General features: G+C 43.3%; 1 protein-coding gene across 4 annotated transcripts in view; it reads left to right on the top strand.

Annotated features, from left to right (window-relative positions):
• FGD4 (FYVE, RhoGEF and PH domain containing 4) overlaps positions 1 to 23,313 on the top strand; it is a 219,754-nt gene that overhangs the window by 110,574 nt on the left and 85,867 nt on the right. The window contains exon 1 of one of the 4 annotated variants that reach the window (XM_089680744.1): positions 8,087 to 8,266. The exons of the other annotated variants lie outside the window; for them this stretch is intronic. Coding sequence (XP_089536870.1) covers positions 8,236 to 8,266 — 31 coding nt within the window. The 5' untranslated portion in view covers positions 8,087 to 8,235. Of the gene's footprint in view, positions 1 to 8,086; positions 8,267 to 23,313 lie in introns of those variants that run through there. 4 annotated transcript variants of the gene reach the window in all.

A 23,313-nucleotide genomic window follows, 5' to 3' on the forward strand; every position in this document is an offset into this window, starting at 1 on the left:
AATGTCTTGGTATGCTGGTGCCTTAAAAATTCCCTTCACTGGAACTAAGGAGCCAAGCCCAACTCTACACTTTTCACAATGCAGTCAGGCAAGTACCATTCTCCTTGCAACTGCCAAACTCAGACACATCCATCGGATTGCCAGACAGAGAAGCGTGAGTCGTCACTCCAGAGAACACGTCTCCACTGCTGTAGAGTCCAGTGGCGGCATGCTTTACAGCACTGCATCCGATGCTTTGCATTGCACTTGGTGATGTAAGGCTTGGAGGCAGCTGCTTCGTCATGGAAACCCACTCCATGAAGCTCTCTATGCACTGTTGTGTGAAACTGAAGGCCACATGTAGTTTGGAGGTCTCTAGCTATTGACTCTGCAGACAGTTGGCGACTTCTGGGAACTGTGCGCTTCAGCATGCACTGACCCCACTCTGTCATTTTATATGGCCTTCCAGTTCGTGGCTGAGTTGCTGCTGTTCCCAGTTGCTTCTACTTTGTTATAATACCACTGACTGTTGACCGTGGAATATTTAATAGCAAGAAAATTTCATCGATGGACTTATTGTACAGGTGGCAACCTATCACATTACCCTGCTTGAATTCACTGAGCTCCTGAGAGCGACCTGTTCTTTCATAAATGTTTGTAGAAGCAGTCTGCATGCCTAGGTGCTTGATTTTATACACCTGTGGCCATGGAGGTGATTGGAACACCTAAATCCAATGATTTGAAGAGGTGTCCCAATACTTTTGGCAATATAGTGTATAAGGCAGCAGGGTACAGGATACAGGGCAAGAGCAGTAGCAAGATCATTAGCAGGATAAATGGCTGCAGCATCTGACTTAGCACAGCAAAGCAAAACGCTGACACGCCATGTACTAGCAGAGGGGGACCTATATACCTGCCCAGCAGCCAGCATCAGGTGGAGACTGATTACTAGAGACTGCTGGCTGCTGGGAGACACCCTCTGGTGGACACTGGAATTACAACTTTCCACTCTAGGAAGCACAGTGCCACCAGCAGGTAATGCAGGTCCTGACACCAGTTTTTTTTTTAATGTCTGTATCCTCTTAGAGAGATTTTATTTCACCTCCCTGCTTCCTGTTCCTGAAAACCCTCACCTGCACAGTAAGTTGGGTTTAATCTCCTTAATACGGACACTGACAGTAATAAAATTCTGTGCAGGCATGTCACTGGTGGGAAGGGAGACAAACTGCTACTATTATGAAGTGCAGTCACCCAGTGGGGCATCCCAACAGTCTCCCAGGCCTCACAGCAGAATATTAGGCTGTTTAAACAAGCGCCTGTCTACCTCCTGGATTTTCCTGCTGGCCAAGGAGGTTGACCATCTTTGTGATGGGCCAAAAGGAATATGTGAAGATAAGGCTTAATGCCATTCACCATGACAGGAAGGTTTTGGAGGCGGCTGCATATGCCTCGCTGCCTTCATGTGTCCGTTTATGTTTTAAGACATGCCTGTAAATCACTAATCAATAAAACTCTGAAGGAGGCAGGTAGGCAAAATAGACACTAATACTTCTTCCTGTGAAAGTTTCAGCGTATTTTAGAAATATTGTGCGTAAAGAGATACTTTCATGAAAGAAACATTCTATTTAACATTTTGGATTTTTCATTCTAAAAAAATGCTGAGAGACATTCTGATCCAGAACAACTATGTAGATCAAGACTTTAATTACTCTATTAGGGAAAGGTTTGGATGCTCCTAATTGATGAGTGATATGTGGATTCATGATTGCTGTGAACTGTTCATATTTCTATAGCACCTATTTCCTGTCCCCTATCCCAGATTGCTTCTGGATCACAGCAAAGTCGCCCCTTGCAATTCCGCATTCCTCTCCTATTGACTTTTGTCAGGTGACATTCCAAGGGCACGGCCTTATGCAATTCGAATAACTAACCTGTGAAACAAAGGCTGTTTCCTGTAAGTGACACTCTTATGAGAAATTGAAGGCTTTCTTGACAGGTCCAGAAATCTGGGATTCACAATTATTATCCTAAAGTGACTCTGTTGTTCAAAAGAAAATTGTGCCCAAAAGGCACAGAACATAACCAGTCCTTACCTATTTCTCCACCTGTTCACCAGATCTTTACTTTTTTGTAGAGCTACAGCAGAATCTTTACATCTGCCACTTCTTGGGGTGTTGAACGCCTGTGTCCCCGGCTGCATTCTTTGATTCCATCCATTAGCACCTATGTATTTACAGGACAAAGTATTGATGTATAGACCAGTTGTTGGAACCACAATATATGGAGAGTGATTTGTGCCCCTGGGAAATATGGGATGTAATGCTTCTTCTTCTCTTGCAGATCTAAGGAGCTGGCAACAGGATAAAGTATATTTTCTATGACAAGCTGCCTTTTGGGCAAAATTTGTAAAGAAGTGTATTCTCATTATTCAGATCAATAAAGCACTGTTTAATAACTATATTGATTTCATGGAACTGTTTTGGGTTGCAGTGCAGAGCAGTCAGAACTGTGACAATTTGGCAGAGTTCATACGTTTTTGACACATGGACAGGAGCAGTTTATATGCTTGGATTAAAGCTCTACTCCAGATATAAAAGACACAAATAAATGCTCTGAGATCATTAATGCATAATTCAGCTCTGAGATCATTAATGCATAATTAAATGTATACAGTTCCTGTACAGCAGAGCTCAGACTTGGAGAGGGAGAAGCAGTACAGGCAACCAATCCAGTTTATGTGCCGACAATGAGCATACTGATAGGGGAAGAGAGCAGAATGACAGAGATGAGCTCATCACTGTACTGCTTCTCCTTCACTGTTCCGTTACAGGCTGGGAGTGTGCCCATGACTAACTGGGCTCAGAAGAAATGGATTGAATGATGTTGGTTGTCATTTACCCTGAAAGACTAAGGACACTTTATGGTGGAAAAGAAGCACTGTGAGGGACACCTCCAGTTTGATAGTGAATATTGCAGTAAAGTGAAAGCACTGGACAAGTGGCAAGAGGGTGAGAGGAGTTTAGTCCAGAATTCAGGAAGTCGGGTCCCCAGAAAAAAACAGCTTCAAAGAAAATTTTTCTGGCTTACGGATAGCAGCCAATGCATTGGTTGCCTCCTGTTAGGCAGGGCTTTTAGTTTTAAAGCTGATGTCAGGGAAAAAAACACCCCACTTCCATTCCTTCCCCCCTTTTAAACATTCAACACATTTGAGATAAAAAAATGAACCTCTGAAGAAGATTTATACCCACCTAAGTCCACCGTTTATTTCCCCTAGCCTGGTGATGCAGCCATGACTGGATCCAGCGTGGCAGTCTGTGTTCACATCTCTTTTGTAGTGTCCTTGCTCTTGGATCTCATCACTGGACAGCCAATAGGAATTGTCCATGTCATCCAGGCTCAGCCGATGGAGCACCCTACTCATCTACCATAAAAAAGATAGAAGGCTTGGTGCAGCATGTCACATGACCACTGATTTAGTTGGGAAAATGTAGCATTTTATTAAGGCAGCTCATCAATTAGTTGGGGGTACAGGACACAAAGAGGGGTGAATGTTATGCCAGGTGTTCATCTTTAAGTATTTAAAATGGCTGCCAGGTTTACTTTAAAGGAACACTGTGATTAGAGAAATACAGGGGCTCACAAGAGAATGTTGACTTTTTTCTTTTACAATGTGTTTTGTTTTTTTTTTGTATGTAGCTTTTTGACTTACTAAAATATAAGTTCTTCATTCTTCATGCTTTCCTTGAGAAAAAAAACAAGCGGCTATATATACACTACATTGCCAAAAGTATGGGGACACCCCTCCAAATCATTGGATTCAGGTGTTCCAATCACCTCCATAGCCACTGGTATATAAAATAAAGCACCTAGGCATGCAGACTGCTTCTACAAACATTTATGAAAGAATGGGTCACTCTCAGGAGCTCATTGAATCCAACCATGGTACCATGATAGGTTGCCCCCTGTGCAATAAGTCCATCCTTGAAATTTCCTTGCTACTAAATATTCCACAGTCAGCTGTTATTGGTATTTATAACAAAGTGGAAGCAACTGAGAACAGCAGCAACTCAGCCATGAAGTGGTAGGCCATATAAAATGACAGAGCGGGGTCAGTGCATGCTGAAGCATGCAGTGCGCAGAGGTCGCCAGCTATCTGCAGACTCAATAGCTAAAGACCTCCAAACTTAATTTGGCCCTCAGATTAGGACAACAGTGAGTTTCATGGAATGGGTTTCCATGGCCGAGTAACTGCATCCAAGCCTTACATCACCAAGTGCAATGCAAAGCGTCGGATGCAGTGGTGTAAAGCATGCCACCACTGGACTTTAGAGCAGTGGAGACATGTTCTCTGGAGTGATGAATCACGCTTCTCTGTCTGGCAATCTGATGGACGTGTCTGGGTTTGGAGGTTGCCAGGGGAACGGTACTTGCCTGACTGCATCGTGCCAAGTGTAAAGTTTGGTGAAGGAGGGATTATGGTGTGGGGTTGTTTTTCAGGGGTTGGGCTTGGCCCCTCAGTTCCAGAGAAGGGAATTCTTAAGGCATCAGCATACCAAGACATTTTGGACAATTTCATGCTCCCAACTTTTCTAGAAACAGTTTGGGGACGGCCCCTTCCTGGTCCAACCCGACTGCGCACCAGTGCACAAAGCAAGATCCATAAAGACATGGATGAGTGAGTTTGGGGTGGAGGAACATCACAAAGTGCAATGCAAAGCGTTGGATGCAGTGGTGTAAAGCATGCCGCCACTGGACTTTAGAGCAGTGGAGACATTGTTCTCTGGAATGACGAATCTCACTTCTCTGTCTGGCAATCCAGGTCATCTTTAGCCTGACCTGTGGTCAGGATAAAGATCTTTCAAGTATGTGTAAACGCTTTAAACAGTAAATGAACTTTAAAGCGGGGCCTCATTGATCTCAGTGTCTGCAGACACTGTGGAGCATATCCTAAAATTCACAGCAGAAACACTGGTGTCCTTTTCAGCAGCTCAGCTCACCTTGCTCCCCCCACTAATGATTTAGCAGCTCAGTCCACCCTACTCCACCCTCCCCAGCATCTCAGCTTGTCTTGTTTTCCCCTCCCAGCAGTAACTCAGCTGCTCAGTTATGCTCCCCCCTTCCCCAGCAATGACTCAGAAGCTCCGCTCACCCTGCTGCCCCCTCCTTGCAGTGACTCAGCAGATCAGCTCTGCCTGCTCCCTTTTCCCCATCAGTAACTCAGACTATGCTGCAACCCCTCCCAGTGGTGACAGCAGCTCAGCTCACCCTGCTGCTGCTTTTCTTTGTTTACATTATAGGTCAAAAGGCTGGAAGGCAAGCTTCAACTATGTGTGTTTTCATATCAACACAAGCACACTGACTAAGTCCACAGGAGGCCTGTGAGTATCAAAATTACAGGTCCATTGGTCAACAAACATCATTTTTTAGTATGTCAAGGATCAGTCTGAAACATAATGACAGCACCAAGCACCCGTGGACACTGTACTGACATTTGTCAGGCAAAGGCTTTACAGGATAGTTGCTTAATCACAGTTTGCTAAATTACTAACACTGCTGCTTTCACAATGATCCTTTTTTGCGTTTAAAAGGAGAGCAGAAGAAAAACATGTGACCATGTATTTCCATGGAACTCTTCACACTGATCCGTTATGGGTCCGATGCGTTTTTAAAATCCTGCTTGCTGCAGGTTTGGTGCAGTGAAAAAAAAAAATGCACCTCCCCATTAAAATCAGTGGAAAATGTGGCAAAAACGCATTAAACATGCACCCACATTGCGTTTTTGGTGCTGTTTTTGAGTCACATGTCCTATAAAAAAAAAACACCCTGCAAATATGTGTAGCACTACCCCCTTAGGAGTCGCTAAAGATTTGGGTCCCCTATAGTTTTGCACAGCCAGGCAACACGCACTTTTCACAGGCTTGCATTCCAGAGACCGTAAACAGTCGTTGATTTTTATTTTTTTTTCATTTTACTAGGGGTAATAAACTTGTCTGGGGTTGAGGTATTCATGGGATGCCCAAGGAACAGTAAACTGAGGACAACTTCCTGGGAACTATATACAAGTCTTTACACAGCACAACTCGTCTTTGAGAGCTCTCCAGTCTTTCCTGGTGTACCACCCCAGACCCCAGATAAATCTTCTTCTTTACCCAGCTGTCTGGAGGAATCCCTGGGCAAGAATCCATTGCCTGCTTCCCAATGAGCAGTCCTGGGTAAGGAGCTAGTCAGGTTTCCCACCAGAATGTTTTTTTTATACCCCTTAACTGGCCCAGGGGGTGTAGGATTACTCTCGGTCTCTTTCCTGTGAGCTGGTTTAGTTAAGTGGCTGCCTTCAAGCCTTCCACTGGGCTGGCTCCTTTCCTGACTCCACAGGTAGATCTGCTTCTGGGGACTGGTGAGGCTGAGTGATCCTCCTGTCCAGTCCCAGCCTGTAGGTATGCCCATTCCCACTGGGCCCCCTCCCAGGCTCCTGCATCTCTGCCTCTCTTTCCCATCTTTCACCTGACTCTCCAGCTACTCGACAAGCTCAGTCATACTTAAGGGCTGTCCTGACCCCATGCCAACCATCCTGCCTGTGGATTGGTCAGTATGTAGATCAGCTCCTCCTCACCCCTGCCCACTGCTTCTAGAATCTTCTCCAAGTTTCTAGAACAGTGGGAGGGATCAGGGAACTGACCTGCAGAGCCTCTCAGCCCTAACTGTGACCCTGTTGACCATTCCCAGGCTGCTGCCCAGCCTTTCTAATGAGCAATTTGCAACTAGCTTCCCCTGGCTATCTAGAGGGGTGCTACATATGCATTTTTTCCGCGGATCAGAGTGAAAGTAGTTTACATTGCAAAAAGACCACAGGAACAAATCCGCTATGACTAGTCTCAATGGAAAATATCTTGATGATCTTGACTGGCCCTCCTCTTTTATTAATGTGCATGTCCACACCAGTTTCAGTTGTACTCCTTTCCAGGACTTGGTTTGAGAGATTTCACCTACCTAATGTCAGTGACAACGTTTTCAATATACAGGAAGTGATGGTAAATTTGCAACAGTGACCCAGACCACTATAAAAATCTGATGGTGGTTCTAGCCTGCCTTACTTCTGTCTGGAACTATTGTCTCTCTGTAACTGTTTCTGTCTAATGAAAATTTCTGTAATGGAACCCCCAGATAGCAATAAAACCAGACAGGTTCTTCTTCTTCCCCGCTGTATCCAGAAGGAAAGAACTGTTTGAACATACACTTTATTTTCTCAGTATTTGTTTTATGGTGTTAGGCCTCATTCACGTGGGGTGTACATAACTGTTTGCCCGTGGAGGGCTGTGTTTACCTGTCTGGAGATACCTAGGTTTTCCAGGCATCCCCGTGCAGGCAGCCGCATTGCTGTCAGTTGGGATGCAGCGGCTGTGCGGAAACAGCCGTTGCTCCCTGTGTGACATCCTTGTACATGAATACCCCCACACCTGCATGGATGTCAGACTGGAAGCGGTGGCTGTGTCCGTGCAGCCCCTGCATCCCAATTGACAGCAATGTGATTGCCTGCATGGGGATGTATGGAATTTCTGTGCATTCCCTTGCAGGTAAACATAGCCTTCAAGTGGCTTAGTTATGTACACCCTATGGCAGGGGTGGGCAACTGTGGCCCTCCAGCTGTTGGTGAACTACAAGTCCCATCATGCCTCTGCCTTTGGGAGTCATGCTTGTAACTGTCAGTTTTGCAATGCCTCATGGGACTTGTAGTTCTACAACAGCTGGAGGGCCACAGTTGCCCACCCTGCCCTATAGGAATAGGCCTTAGGTGTTCTATTTAACCTTAGATGTGACAGTTTTGTACAAGAATTGCTAATGTATAGCATATACACCAGCACATATGGATAACTGCAACTAGACCACAGAGAATGAAGATCGTAGCATGGACGCTGGGACTTGTAGTCCATCAGAGCCACATTTAGTCTTGGAAAGGAATTGTTTGCATGTTTGTTGATCTTTAGGCAGCAATAAACATCTCGGAGCAGTCAAAGTGTCATTGTGCAGTGAGAGTTGGCTGGAGGAGGAAGTACAGTCTTTCCACGGTCAGGGAGGAGCATTTATTGTTTGCTGTACCGAGCAGACCCAGGCAGAATGTAAGGCACAGCTTCAACGCATCTGAAATCCAGGTTTAGATAGCAGATAAAACCTACAGCTGGAAGTTGGATTTTTGGCACTTTTATTCCATTTCTTATTTTTGATCAACTTCTCCAAAATTGGGAGAGATTCAGCCTGACGATGCATTCAAACTGCATGACAAGACCTTCAGGTAAGACGAGTTATTGAGAGACTGGGGAACGTCCACCTAGTGTTGTTTTTGGTAACCCTAGGCTTCCACCCCTGGGGACAGTGTACTGTCTTAGCCTTTTAAACCTCGCGGGATTGGACTTGTGCTTCATGAGAAAGGGGCCCCAAAAAACAGGAGCCCCTAAAGAACAGGGGCCAACCTGGTAGTCTGGGACTATAGAGCACTGAACATTTCACGTCTCTTGTGTATCCAGGATGAAGGTTCGGAAATATGGAAAATTATATGCAACTTGGGGCAGGTATATCCTTTATTATAGTGAACAGGTAAAAGAGTCCATAGACTGCCTTAATTGATCCCTGGAATGCATATTGAAAAGAAAAAGAAAAAAATTCTTTAAAAGTTATAATAAAATCCTATCATTGTTTACCTATAATAAAAGAAAAAAGGTAGAAAAGTCCATAGGACTTTTTTTTACTTTCTCTTCGTGCATCAGGTCATCTTCATGTTAAAAACCTACAAAAAGAGTCCAGTTAGCTGTGATCAGATGTCATGACCTTCAAGTGGCCAACCCTTCTTTTTGTTAGAGAAGGAGAAAAAAAAAGGCACAATCTGAGGGCTCGTTCACACTTGACTTTATTTCTAAACTCTTGCCAAGCGCCCCTATAGCGTTTGACAGGTGTTTGGGAAGCATTTATAAAGGTCCTCAAATGCTCCCCAAATGCCCTATGCTCGGTTTTGAGGCGTTTGATAGGCGTCTGCCAAGCGTTAAAACCGCACCACAAACGCCTATAATTAAGTTAATGGTCTTAACGCTCCGCAAACGCCTCGCAACTGCGTCGCAACCGTCCCGCAAACACCTACCAGGCGTTTGAGGAGCGGCACCATCAACTTGAATGGGAGGCTTTAACTCCTCCTGACTCGACATGAGGCGTCAGTTTTGCCGCGACACACTGCGACGCGACACTAACGCTTCAGTGTGAACAGCACTGTGTGCTGCCATGTGCAGAATTTTCATAGACATTTGGGAAGCATTAAAAACGCTTCCCAAACGCCTGTCTGACTCCTGCTGACAAAGCTAGTGTGAACGTAGCTTAAGAATAAACCCTATTCCTTCTTTTTGGCTGGAAACCACCGATCAATAAGAACTTTTACTACAATTCACTACATTTCCTTATCACAACAAAGAATCTAGTTTTGTTTTTTTTTTGTTTTTTTCCCCACGGTCTAATGGGGTATTCAGTACTTTTAATTAAAAGACACCACAAGATCTGCAGTGGGATGGGAAACACAGAAGACTGGGGTAAGGTTGCAAGTTCTTTTTTTTTTTTTTTTTTCCATTGGAATAAGTAAAGGGGTCCAAAATCCCCTTTTTACTGGCTCACCAAGGTAGCATAAAAGTATCCTTACCTTCTCCTGTACTCGTTATACCATGTCTTAGAGTGGCAGAGGAGCAGAAGTGTTTTGGGCCGTCTTGTTGTTGGGATCCTTGGTGTTTTTTTGTTTCGGATACAGTAGTCAAGGGTCACAACCCCTGTCAGGCTGTTTTCAGTGTTTCCGATGAAAAGATTAACCCTCTCAATTGGCCCTGGAGACCACTATCACCGGGACAGAAAGTGATGGGCAATCTTACAGTTGTCATTGGAACACGAGTACTGTCTAAGAGGACGTTTTCCCCCACATTGAATATATTTCATCTCACTTCCTGTTGCATCTTTAGGACAAGAAGTCAAAGGAAATCTTTCCAATGGGATGGGTTTTAACCATAATCCACTATATGCAAATTTAACATAAAAACCTGGTTAAGTTCTGGAGCAAAAGCCAGTGAATTCACGTATAACTAGTCTTGCCTTTACTGTCTGAGTGCAAAATGAATACATTTATAGTTATAACTTTTAGCTTTTTTCATAACTTTAGAGTGATCTTAAGGGCTCGTTCGCACTATGTACAATGACTTGTGTTTTTGCACACTTGATAAATGCAGATCACTGCTAGGGGACATAGAAAACAATTGTTTTCTATGTGTCCAATTCACATCACAGCACTGGTGTGCAGTGCAGTTCAGAAATATGCAGCATGTCTGTATATTTCTGTATTGCATTGGATGTCACCACATGTCCACACTGTAGCACAACGCACCATACTGCTATGCAGATACATGGATGAAGTGTCACTATGTGACACTCCAAAAAAGTTTAACAAAAAAAGATGGTAAAAACTACTGCCTGCAGGAGCTCACACTGACAGCTGCCCACACAGTAAAAGGCTACATTTTACTGTGCGGCTAGTGTGAACCAGTGTAAACTAAACAATCACAGGCAAGGGATGCATGTTAAAGATTTCCTGCTGCCCAGGCCAACAAACACCACTCAAATTGTGAGAAATTGCCCCCTGGAAGTTGGCTAGTAAACTGCCATTTGCAGTTGTGTCGATCTCCTTGGTCAGTCACAGCTCTCACTGGTTCCATGTGCTGATCTCCATATCCTTTGTGAAAGCACCCACCTAGGTTAGAGTAGACTGCTAGGCAAATTTAGTTTTGACTCCTCTGTCATCAGAGGAGCAGGAGTTTATTAGTTGTCTTTGCTCAGGCCAAGAATCTGGAAGGTCAGGAGAGAGCTCACAGTTGGGATCCAGAAGGAAGCTGTGGGAGAGAGCTCAAGCTGTCTAGAGGCAGTGTGAGTCTACAACTCCATCTCTAAGAAGAACCTGGAGGGATATCGGCAGGAGACAACTAATGATCCTGTGGCTGAGTAAGTACAAAACCCCAGTGCTGCAAGGGTGACAGTGAGGTACTTTAGGACTCAAAGTAAATTACAAGTCACAGGCAGCTTGAGATTCTTTGGGATATTGTTCGGAAAGTGCAGCCAGAAGTTGTGCAATACAGCCAGGAGTTGTGCTGTGTAGCAAATGTTGTGCAAGACAACCAAACGTTGTGCTGAGTAGCCAACTTAACCACTTGCCTACCGGGCACTTATACCCTCTCTTTACCAGGCCAATTTTCAGCTTTCAACGCTGTCGCACGTTGACAATTGCGCGGTCATGCAAGATTGTACCCATATGAAATTTTTATGATTTTTTTCTCACAAATTTCTTTCTTTTGGTGGTATTTAATCGCTGCTGGGCGCTTTACTTTTTGCGCTATAAACAAAAAAAGTGCAAAAAATTTGAAAAAAAAAGTTTTTTAGTTTCTCCTTCACTGATGTGCGTTGATTAGGCGGCACTGATGGGTACTGATAGACAGCACTGATAGGTGGCACTGACTGGCATCATTGGGCACTGACTGGCGGCACCGCTGGGCACTGACTGGCGGCACCACTGGGCACTGACTGGTGGGCACAGGTGGGTGGCACTGGTGGGCACAGGTGGGTGACACTGCTGGGTGGCACAGGTGGGTGCACTGCTGGGCATAGGTGGGCGGAGCTAGTGGGCGCACTGCTGGGCACAGGTGGGTGGAACTTGTGGGTGGCACTGCTGGGCACCGATCGTCAGGGCACTGATCATCAGTGCCCTGATGATCGGTGCCGATCCCTGCTCTAACAACTGCCGGTTCTCTGCAATACTTTCCTCACAATCTGATAGCGTGAGGAAAGTGCAGCCGAGAACCGGGAATTGCATTTCCCGGTGATCAGTGTGTCATTGGACACGGCTGATCACGTGGTAAAAGGCCGCTGTGATTGGCCTTTTACCACATCACGTGATCAGCTGTGTCCGTAGGGCACAGCGATCATGGAGATCGCCAGGTGCGTGCCCCCGGGGGCGCGCAGGAGAGCGCATTCTGGTAGGATGTCATATGACGCCCATCCAGAACTGGCCGGCCGCAGTGTAGCCGTCATTCGGCTATCTGTAGTCGGCAAGTAGTTAAGCAGTCTTCAAAGTTGTTCAAGTTTTACAGTTCTGGGTTATCCTATGCTCCCCATATCTATCCAAGTTCACCATTCCCCCAATAAAAAAAAAACAAAAAAAACCCTAGATTGGTTCTTGAGCCAGAGGAAGAATGCCGAAAATGATTTGTGCCTGGCTGTGTGTGCTATTAAATCACCAGCAGCTCTTTCAGGGGTGTGCTACATTGGGTTCTGTAATGCTGTGGAGGTCAGCAGCAAGAACCTGTGAGAGCTGAGGAGGGACTGAAGCTTCTGGAAGTTTCAGTTTCACAGTGGACAATTTCTGCTGAAGGGAAAAGGTGTTTGGTGGCCCGAGGCAGCAGGAAAGGCAAGTATTCAAAATCTTATCTTACAGGTATGCCTTGTATGTGATCATTTTTAGTATAGCCACAGGGTCACTTTAAGTGCAAAAATGATTACTGGGTTTGATATAATTTCAAGATCTGCTTTATCTAAGGCAGGTCATAGACGGGTCATTTATCAGCTGAATTTTTGTCTGCACGAATAATCGGCCGATATTGGCACCGTTAGTGGGGACAGCCCATCAGCTATTTTTCGCAGATCTTCACATTTATTGTTATCGATCATGCTGGAAAACTGCCGTTTTCCGTGGACATTGGTGGCAGCATCGGCAACGGGGCCGACCGATTTTTCGTTTATCGGCCAAAAATTTGGCCGATAAAAGGCCCGTCTACAGCCTGCATTAGTCTGGCCTGATCTTCTCAGCCTCATCTAAACCTGATATGTGCTTTGTAAGTTGCTTTTTGTTTTATGTTGTTGTTAGAGGTAATTGTTAATAAGCGGTTAAATCTTTTGCTAACATGATCTCCCAATGTAGGCCCAAGCTGACGTGTATAATACAAGCACTTGAAGTAGTGTTCCCATTTGTAGAATGGACACGGACAGTAGTATTTTATAATCGACTGCTTGATTCTGCATGATAGTTGAGCTGTTTAAGCTGAAGAATATTTTCCTAGACAAAAATATTACATAAAAATAGTGAGCATTTCCTGAAATACAGGTTGGTGTATACAAAAGGGATAATATTCTCCTTCACAAACATGTAGATTTTCTGTAAAGTTGACAACGTTTGAAATCAGTGGTATTTGGTTGACATTTGTTGTGTTTTTTGAACAGTAGCGATTTGTTCTCACTTAGATTGATATCAGGCAGTCCGGATCAGCAGTACTTAGAGTTTGATCTGGTGGCATATCTTCCAAGATATAGGCTAAGCTGAGCCGCCCTTCTTACTGTTCCATTCTACCCTACTGCAACCTTTTATTGTCCTACTCTAAACCTAACACGATCTGCTGAACAAGCTGTGCAGAGAAGATACAAATCTGGCACACGGCCTTTTAGCTCCATTTAGCTTCTGCATTTGGTCATGTGATTTAATATCATGTGATCATAGGCATGGAAAAATCCCTGCACTGAACCTGCAACTTCCATGCGCCTCTTTGCCATCCAACACATCCACTCAACATACTCTTTTGAATACTGAATTATCAACAGGGCAGTAATAACAGCATAGAAAATATGCAGTTTGGGGGGGCAGACTTATCCTTAACCAGTTCGGCTCCAGAGCAATTTTTTTTTATTTTTCGCATACATGTAAAAATCTTAATTTTTGGCAACAAAACTACTTAAACCACCAAAACATTATATATTTTCTGAAAGCAGAGGCCCTGTAGAATAAAAAGGTGATTGTTTTAATAAAAATTATTCATTAAAATTAGTAATTTTCTATCACATGATATTCGTGCAACTGTTTTATTAAAGTGGTGGTAAACCCACTTTGTTCATTTTTACCTAGAGTAAGATGATAATAAAGGTATAATGAATATCTCCAAAACATGCACCATTTAAGAGATATTCAGGGTTTTTTTTTTTTTTTCGTAGCTTGTGCATGCTCTCTAAAGGAATGGCACACCCGTGCCATGGCCCATGACTTCCGTGCACATGCACAGAAGTGACGTCATTGCCGGTCAGTCAGTCAGATGGCCGGAGCTCACGGACCTGGAAGGAAGACCGGGTGAAGATGGAAGCCTTTACAGCGGTGATGTGATAGCGCACCGCTAGAGGGCTTAATTTTTAAGGATAAATTCACCTTTTAGACAAAAATAATATATGCACATTTTCTTGCAGGTAAAAAATGTGCATTTGTTATTTTTGTCTACAAGAGTCTCGAAAGCATTGCACCAGCAGTAGATCGCTGGTGCCATGCAGGTCTCCTGCAGGCCTGTCAGAATATCTGCTTGCCATACGGGATGTACGGGCAAGCGGATATTCTGACAGGAAGCTTCAATGAACTGCCACGGCGCTCCAGAGCACCGTTGTAGTTCATTGAAAACTACAAGCCGACAACAGCTGAGGCTGTCGGGACTTGCAGTTCATTCATTCACGGAAGTCCGTGCCGTTTTTAAATTTGACAGATAGTACAGGGGAACTTCTCCCCGTACTATCTGTCAGAGGGAGGGGTGGCAGTGGGAGGTGGCTGCGGCTATGGGAACAGGCTGCATGTCCCACCCTTAAAACGGGTGGAACATGTAACATGTTCCCAAAGGTGAACTTATCCTTTTAAGGTAAGTTTTTTTTGTTTTTTTTTTTTGTTTTTTTTTTTTTTAATATAATGTCCTAGTATGCGATGCAGACTTTAAACGCAAATTTCCAAGAAAAAATTTAATAAAATTTACTTTAGTGCAAAAAAGACACAATAGAATACTAATTTTTTTGTAAAAATATAAAAGATGAGGTTGCATCGAGTAAATGGATATCAAGCGTTCCTTGGCTTAAAATTGTGTGCGCCCAAAAACTATGCTGCCCAAAAATCACCATAGGGGACACTTTAAAAGCCTTTACAGCTCATCAGTTTAGAGTTAACAAGGAGTTCTTGTGCTAGAATTATTTTTTCTCACTCTGACATTTGAGGCAATATGTTACATGTGTGGTGTGACCACGGTTTACATACACGTGCACACCCAGAGCTTGCGTTTGTATTTGCGCAGGTGTGCGGGGCAATGAGGGTTATGGAATGTTTTTTTTTAATTTAATATAATTTTATTTTTTAAACTTTTTATAAAATGTATTTTTTATTTACTTTTATTTGATTGCTATTACAGGGGGTTAATAAATCCCTATGTGACAGTATTAGGCAGGTGACAGGTACTCTTTATGGAGACATTAGGGGTCTAATAGACCCCAATGTCTTCCCTGCCCTTCACTCACACCATCTAACCAAGCACAGATTGGCTTAGTGTGTCCCCTGGCTGTACTGGCCAGGAGATGGTGCACCTGAAACTGGAAGTGGCATCACTTGCGGTTTCAGTGTTTGCATGTGAAATCAAGGCATGGATTTGCCTCGGTCTCACAACGTTCTCTCTCTCCTAGCCGGCAGTTGATTTCCCGGGCTCCTTTAAGAGCGGGTGATCCCGGGAACCACGGGAGGAGGGTGGGGGGGAGGCCACTAGTGGGTGGGGGACAACACCGGGCTGCTGGCTTCGTGACACTGATATGCAGCTGCCGCATCACTTTAACAGCCATCAACTTGTGATTAAAGGTTCACTCCAAAGAACTGACCTGGGTAAAGCAGTATTAAACTCAAAAGCAGACAGTTATTATCCTTTTGCAGTTTACCAATTCTTAGGTGTGATGGCTGCATTTGTGTTCTTTTTTTTTTTTTAGGCTATCCTGCCTTAATTTTCATCTGAAGATCTAGCCAGTAAGTCAGTTGTTTTTCAACAGAACAAGCTGTCCTGCAAATGTAGCAGTTAGTGGTAAATGGTTTGTTTCAAAACTGACAGGGGTGCTTACAATGTTCAGCTTATATTTCATTATGTAAAACTTTTATCCCAAAAGAAAAAAAATTAGCTGTAACTGCAGTGTGAGCTGGAGTTTGACTTCAATTTGTTAGTGTATATAAATCTGCTGGTCCTTCAAACACACTCCTCCTCCACTACGGACTCTTCTGCTATTCAGAAGCCCCTGTGCTTATTCAGGGAGGAGGAACACCAAGTCTATGTTCACATGTATGCACTGAGATTTGACGGAGGTTTTTAGTGCGATTTCAAAGATAATGTCCAGTGAGACTTCATGCTGATTCAGGAGTGATTCCAGCACAATTTAGATACAGCTGTAATTCTCTCTCTCTCACTGCTCTGTGCTTGGACCAGAGCCAAGAACTGAGCAATCAGTGGTCTTTGATTGCTCAGTTTTCGGTGTAGATTCGGCAGGGGAGAAGTTGCAGCATTGGATCAATGCTACTGCCATCTAAGAAAGTATAAATGTTTGTTTTTTTTCAAGGTTTCCTGCACTTCTCTTTTAAGAATGATAGCCCTGTTGCTGCACCTTTAAAAACAAGTAGGCAGTGGCAGTTTCCTTATTTTTTTACCTATGGTTCTTTTTAACTACTTCCCAACTTCAAATTCAACAATTTATAGAATAAAGCTGGCTATAGACGTATCAAAACTTGACTGGTTCTGCAAGAACCGGGTGAAATTTGATCCATTTATGGCTGTTTCCACTCGTGAGAAGTCAATCTAATGATTGGCTTTTTCTGAATGGAAATGTTGGAAACTTTTCATTCAGTCAGTGCATGCATCCAATCAGCTGCAGCGCTCATCAGTGTATTCTGACAGTGAAAGAGTCTCTCCACTGTCAAAGTACAATGGCACAGTAGGGAGAATTCCTCCTCGATTGTGTAGATAAGATAGCTGGTCAAAAAAGCCCAAAACAATTCATCTATGGTCAAGCTAACATTCCCAAAGTTTTGTCAGTGCTATGGGAAAGATAAGTCTGCAAGTAGCAGTGTGGATTCCTAGTTCTAACACTGTGCCATCACTGACAGCTCTCTGTCTTAACAAACAGTCAGGAACTACTCTGATTCTGAATCCTGATCATGTGATTATGAAGACAGCCAATCATAATGATCACATGGGTTTATTTACAAACCAGTCTGCTGGATCAAATGTCATTGTGCCTCACACTGAGAGGCACTCTGATGGCAGCACCAGGGGCGGACTGACCATTCGAGCACTCGGGCGTTGCCCGGGGTCAGTAGGGGGCCCCATGAAATGCCCCTGGTACCTTTTTTTTTTTTTTTTTTTTTTTTTGTTTTTGTTTTTGTTTTTTGTTTTTTTGTTTTTGTTTTTTTATAGGCTTTTTTGGGTGTGATATGAGTGGGGCAAGGACACGGGCCCCATGATACCCTATTGCCCGGGGGGGCCCGATGAGTTGTCAGTTTGCCCCTGGGCACCACACAGCAGGCTGCAGAAGTTAGTGTTATCAAACTCAGGACCCTGCATTCACTATATTTGGTCTCCCACAGTACCCAGGACATGGAAATGCAATTATTTTAGTAAATATAAACTGCTAAATACCTTTTCTTAGCAGTTAGAGCAGTCTTATGGCTTCTATCAGTGTCCAGCTGAGCACTAGTTAAAGCATGCAGGAGAAGTTTTCTTTCTGCTCTAGGAGGATGCAAAACCCCTGACCTCTGTCTGGACAGTGCAGATTGGCCCTGTGCTGATCACATGCACTCTCCCAAGAAAAAAAAAAAAACCTCTCTAGCAATACACACTAAACTGAGCATGTTCAGAATAGCTACGGGTGCAGTCTGTCTTAAAAGAAGATAAGACGTGGACATTTGAACAAGAGGAGGGGCTTTTTTTTACACAATGCAGAGGATTAACCCCTTAGATTCCACAGTGAGTATAACAAGCATGCTTTACTGCATATACAGGTTGATTTTACTGTTGTGGGTTTAGTAACACTTTCAGCTAATTTACAGACTGACAAAATGAATACATTTCAATAGTTTTAAAAAATGTTTTAAGGCTTGCTCACACCAGATGCAGTTGGGTGCATTTTTTAAATGCATGCATAGTATATTGCATGTAATCCCGGTGCTGTAGAAAAAAAAAAAAGCACAGTAATATGCAATTGTTCGCATATGAACATGCATAAGTGCAATGGAACACACATAAATGCGATGTAAAAATGCATACAAAATGTGGATATTTGTAGTGATGGGAAAAGAAAGTTGTGTGACAATGCTGTGGAGGGTGCGGGAATAGATACATAGGGGAAGATTTACCAAAACTGGTGCTTTCAGAATCTGGTGGAGTTGTGCATGGTAACCAATCAGCTTCTAACATCAGCTTGTTCAGTTAAGCTTTGATAATAAACCTAGAAGCGGATTGGTTTCTATGCAGAGCTGCACCAGATTTTGCACCATGCAGTTTTAATAAATAACCCCCATAGTCTATGAGGACGTCGAGACCTGTGCACATGCCACTTTTCTGTCCGCAGGGAAAGAATACAGAAGAAAAATTGTATAGATTTAGTAACTAATATAAACCGTTTTCATTTTACGCAGTATAGTGCTCTTCCAATAGAAAAAGCAGCAACACCAGGAGAAATGGTTTTCATAGATTGATTCAGTGCGTCTGCTTCTCTCTTAGTGCTCGCAGACAGCGAGCAAAGGTTAGACAGCGCTTCTCGTCTTCCTTTTGTATTCTGCAATCGAACGGTTGGATGCTGAATTATTAATGCACAGACCTGAGATGTCTAGAAGATTGTGTTAAAAACTAAAATAACCCTTTGAAAAACCTGTTTTGTAAGGTTCATGTTTATCTGGAGTAAATTTCAACAGCAGCTGTCTGGTAATATCATGCAAATATTTCTTGTGGCGTATTAAATTAAGTAAAGCGCTACATACAGAATGAAGATCGTTCAATTTCAGCAAAATAGAATAATGAAAGTTGAATTTTGATTGATTGGTTTCTAGGGGTCACAGCAGGTTATATAGCCAGCACTAGTCTGTATATACCCTTTCATTAGCAGGTCATTTTTCAGTGCTGTGATAAATTGACTGACAGTTACTCAGTCATGCAACAGTGTACCAAAATTAACTTTTTATTTTTTATTTTTTTTTAAACGGACAGGTTTTTTGGTGGTATTTAATGACCACTTTTGTTTTTTTTTGTTTTTTTTTATTGTTTACTATATAAGGCCAGGTTCACATTACTGTAGGTCAGGAATTGCGCACGTTCCTAACCCTCAGGCAAACATGCTGCACTTTAGAAAGTGTGCATAGGTGCCTTGAGCACCTCCAAGCACCGACAAATGCAGTGCGTTTTTCGCATGTGACAAACTGAATGGTGTGGTTCGATTTAAAGAGGTCAGGGACTTCTTTCCCCATGTTTCTGCAGGTAGGGCAGCTGATTTGAAACAAATAAGCTGCCTACGCACAGGTCGTAATATGTGAATCTAGCCTAAAGGTGAAAAGACCAAAAATTTGTGTTTGCTTAAAGTGGTGCTAAAACTAAAGCCTTGTTTTTACCTTTCTCTGTCCTCCCACTTTCCTGTGTGAAGGGGAAGAGAGGGGAGAAGAGATCCAGTGCTGTGCATGGCTGCATCTCTTCTCCCCTCTCTTCCTCTTCACACAGGACTCAAGCAGCAGCAGGAGTAATTGGCTCCTGCTGCTGTCAATCAAATGCAGTGAGGAGGAAGTGGGGGGTGGGGCTAAGTCCCGCTGTATACGGCTCCATACACACAGTTAAGAACCGAACAGACACTGTGTGTCTCCAAAGCAAATGGCTTCCTATGGGAACACACTAAGAAGAGGAGTAGACAAAATCATCGGGGGGGGGGGGGGATAGGACACAAGAGGTGAAGGATCGGGGCTGCTCTGTGCAATAACACTGCACAGAGCAAGTGAGTATAACGTGTTTGTTACTAAAGGCTATTTTTTTTTCTATTAAAATAACGCTTTCAATTTACCTTTCATTTCTTTACTTTAAAAAAAAACAAAAAAATGATCACATAGTCAAGCTATGACATCTGTTTGGCGCACAGGCTGTGTTGTTTTTTTTTTTTTTTATTGCACCCACATCTGCCCCAGGCTATGTTAAGGCAACCTATAGAGGCGGATGCAGATACAGCTGCTGCACAGACATAGCCGAACATCGTTTTAAATGCATGCAGGAGCAGGTACACAGAGCGGAACACACACTGCATGCACGCATGTCAAGTTTTTTCACTGCCTATGTAAATATAGCCTTTGACCCTCCACCTGCACCTTCAATTTGTCACGATTTTCCTTCCTACGTTTACAAACTTTCGGCCTAGTCACAGCTTCCTTTTTTGTGAATGGGCTGAATGTTTGTAAACAATACTATACAGGTTTATATGAGACTTTAGTGATTTGGTTTGACCTATACTTTAAAGGAAAATTCCATTTGTCTACCATGTTCTTCTCCAACAATGAAAAACTGTGCCAATGCTACCACCTTATAACCTACATAAGGAGATGCTATAAGAATTCCCCACCACAACTCTTGGGTAATACTGTCAGTCTTATGTGTATGTGCCTACCAGTGAATTTTTTTTTTTTTCCTGTTACATATCATTTTAAAGTGTTAAATTCACAACAGTAAAATCAGTCTGTATTGTATATACAGTAAAGCATGCATGCTGTACTCACTGTGGAACCTAAGGGGTTAATTCTCCCCTTCTTCCACAGTCCCCAATCCATGTGCTGACAGTATAGAACCCTAGGAGATACTCTGCACATGCTCAGTTTAATGTGTGCTGCTAGAGAATTGTTTTGTTTTGGGAGGGTGCATATGATTGGCACAGGGCCAATCAGCACTGTTCAGACAGAGGGTCAGGGGTCATGCAGGCTCATAGGACATTGATATGCATTACGCTGACATGCATTATCATGTGTTGCATCATATTGCGCTGAAAAAAGTAGTGGTTTCTCTGCTTTTCACTCTTTTTTTTTTTTCCCCCCACTGCAAATTGGTGCATATCACTACAGTGCACAAGTGTGAACTTCTCCCATGCAGATATCTTATTTGTTATAGGTCCTTGGCATACTTTGAAAAAAATGTGCCGCAGAGGAGTGAGGGCTTAGCCAAGGCATCCTTTATCATATGCAACCCTTTTGCTTTGTTAAATGACCATTATTATGGCCATCCTCTGCTTGTTGTCATGTGGGATTGATGTGCAGTTAGAACTGGCCAGCCGGCCTCTCCGCAGGCGGGAATGTGTAGTCTTTTCAGCCTATTTTTAAATTTAGATAAGCCTATGAACATCAGGACCATCTCTTAAATGTTTATCTATAATTTAAAAAGTTTTGTTACAATATATAATTGTCTATCTTCAGACGGACAGTTCTATCAGTTTGTTACATATTTAGACTCCACTTCCCGCTTTGCAGTGTTACTTAATTGTAGAATGCTCCTTCTCACAATGCAGGTCTATGTCTGAGCTGACTCCTAGAAAACAATGCACTACCTGTGCATCTGATGTCTTGAGAGAGAGGGAGGAAGTAATGTTAGCCATGCATGTATAAGGATCTCCATCCACACTCTATGGTGTGGATTGAGGAACCTCCCCTGCTTGCTATTGTATTCAGACAGTTGCAGCACCTCTGCCTGTCAAAATACCTGAACTGTGACTGTAGAAAAGCAAGAGAAAAACCGCTAAACCGCGTGAATGGAGGAATCCACATGACCAACTGTATATTATTGGAACAAGTCGCTGTTCTGCTGACAGTTTTCCACCCAGCTTCTTTGATTTTTAAATTGAAGTTTACTGAGTTGGGTGGTTGATTCACAGGAACGGACTGAAATGTGGGTCTTGTATGAACAGCTTAAGTGAACTGAGAAAACTCTGTAGAGGGTAATCTATAGATCATTTATATGTAAATCTATACTTTCTGTGCCTTCTGAATATCTTATTGGTTACACAGTTCCCAGTTATCTTTGATGGCTTTAGTAACTCCAACCCCCCCCCCCCATGTTATAGAGAAGATGAGAGTGGAAGGTGTCTTGGAGTCCTCTTCTTTGGTCACAATGCTGCTGCTCCTCCTTGGATACAATACACAGTGCACCTTGTCAACCCAGCACAGAAAGTGGATTATTGGTAGGATCAGCAGGTGGAAATAAAAGGAAAAGAAGCCATAAAAAATAAAGCAGCCACCACGTCTAAGGACTGATAAGCTTTTAAATATTCTGGTTTTGTTCTTGAGTTTAGATACTGTACACTTTAAGTTTCAGGATTAGGTTAGGGGTCAAGTGCTGGGAAAGTATGAAGTTAAATTTTAGGATTGGCGAGTGGTAGCCTAAGGCTGGCCACACACCAGTAGAATATTTGATCGTTAGATTTTCTAATAGTTAATTGGGTAAAATTGATTTTTCTCATCCCTGAAGTTGAAAAGGATCAAAAAAGGAGAAGTGTGGAATTTTTTTTTTTCCTCAAAAACCAAATTCTGACTGAGTTTGGGCATAAAGGCCACTTTTCTTCAGGGGTGAAAGGTCCATGGTTGCGCTCTGTCAACTTTTATCCTTAGCAGGAAGAACAAAAAAAAATGTTTTTAAACTGTTTCTGGACTGCAATAGGTGAAAAGTACACTATATTGCCAAAAGTATTAGTACGTCCCTCCAAATCATTGGATTCAGGTGTTCCAGTCACCTCCATGGCCACAGGTATATAAAATCAAGCACCTAGGCATGCAGACTGCTTCTACAAACATTTGTGAAATAATGGGTCCCTCTCAGGAGCTCTGTGAATTCAAGCGCAGTACCGTGATAGGTTGCCACCTGTGCAATAAGTCCGTCCGTGAAATGTCCTTGCTACTAAATATTCCACGGTCAACTGTGAGTGGGATTATAACAAAGTGGAAGCAACTGGGGACAACAGCATGTAGTAGTAGGCCATGTAAAATGACAGAGCGGGGTCAGCGCATGCTGAAGCGCACAGTGCGCAGAAGTCAAAACTGTCTTCAGAGTCAATAGCTAAACAGCTCCAAGCTTTGTGTGGCCTTCAGAATTCATGGAATGGGTTTCCCCGGCCGAGCAGCTGCTGCATCTAAGCCTTACATCACCAAGTGCAATGCAAAGGATCAGATGCAGTGATGTAAAGCACACCGCCACTGAACTCTAGAGCAGTGAAGACATGTTCGCTGAAGTGACGAATCACACTTTTCTTTCTGGAAATCCAATGGACGTGTCTGGGTTTGGTGTTTGCCAGGAAAATGGTACTTTCCTGACTGCATTGTGGCAAATGTAAAGTTTGGTGGAGGGGGGATTATGGTGTGGGGTTGTTTTTAGGGCTGGGACTTGGCCCCTTAGTTCCAGTGAAGGGAACTCTTAAGGCGTTAGCATACCAAGACATTTTGGACAA

The sequence above is a fragment of the Staurois parvus genome, unplaced genomic scaffold (assembly GCF_062004578.1).
Source record: "Staurois parvus isolate SC_StPar_1 unplaced genomic scaffold, SC_StPar_1.0 ptg000249l, whole genome shotgun sequence".
NCBI lineage: Eukaryota > Metazoa > Chordata > Amphibia > Anura > Ranidae > Staurois > Staurois parvus.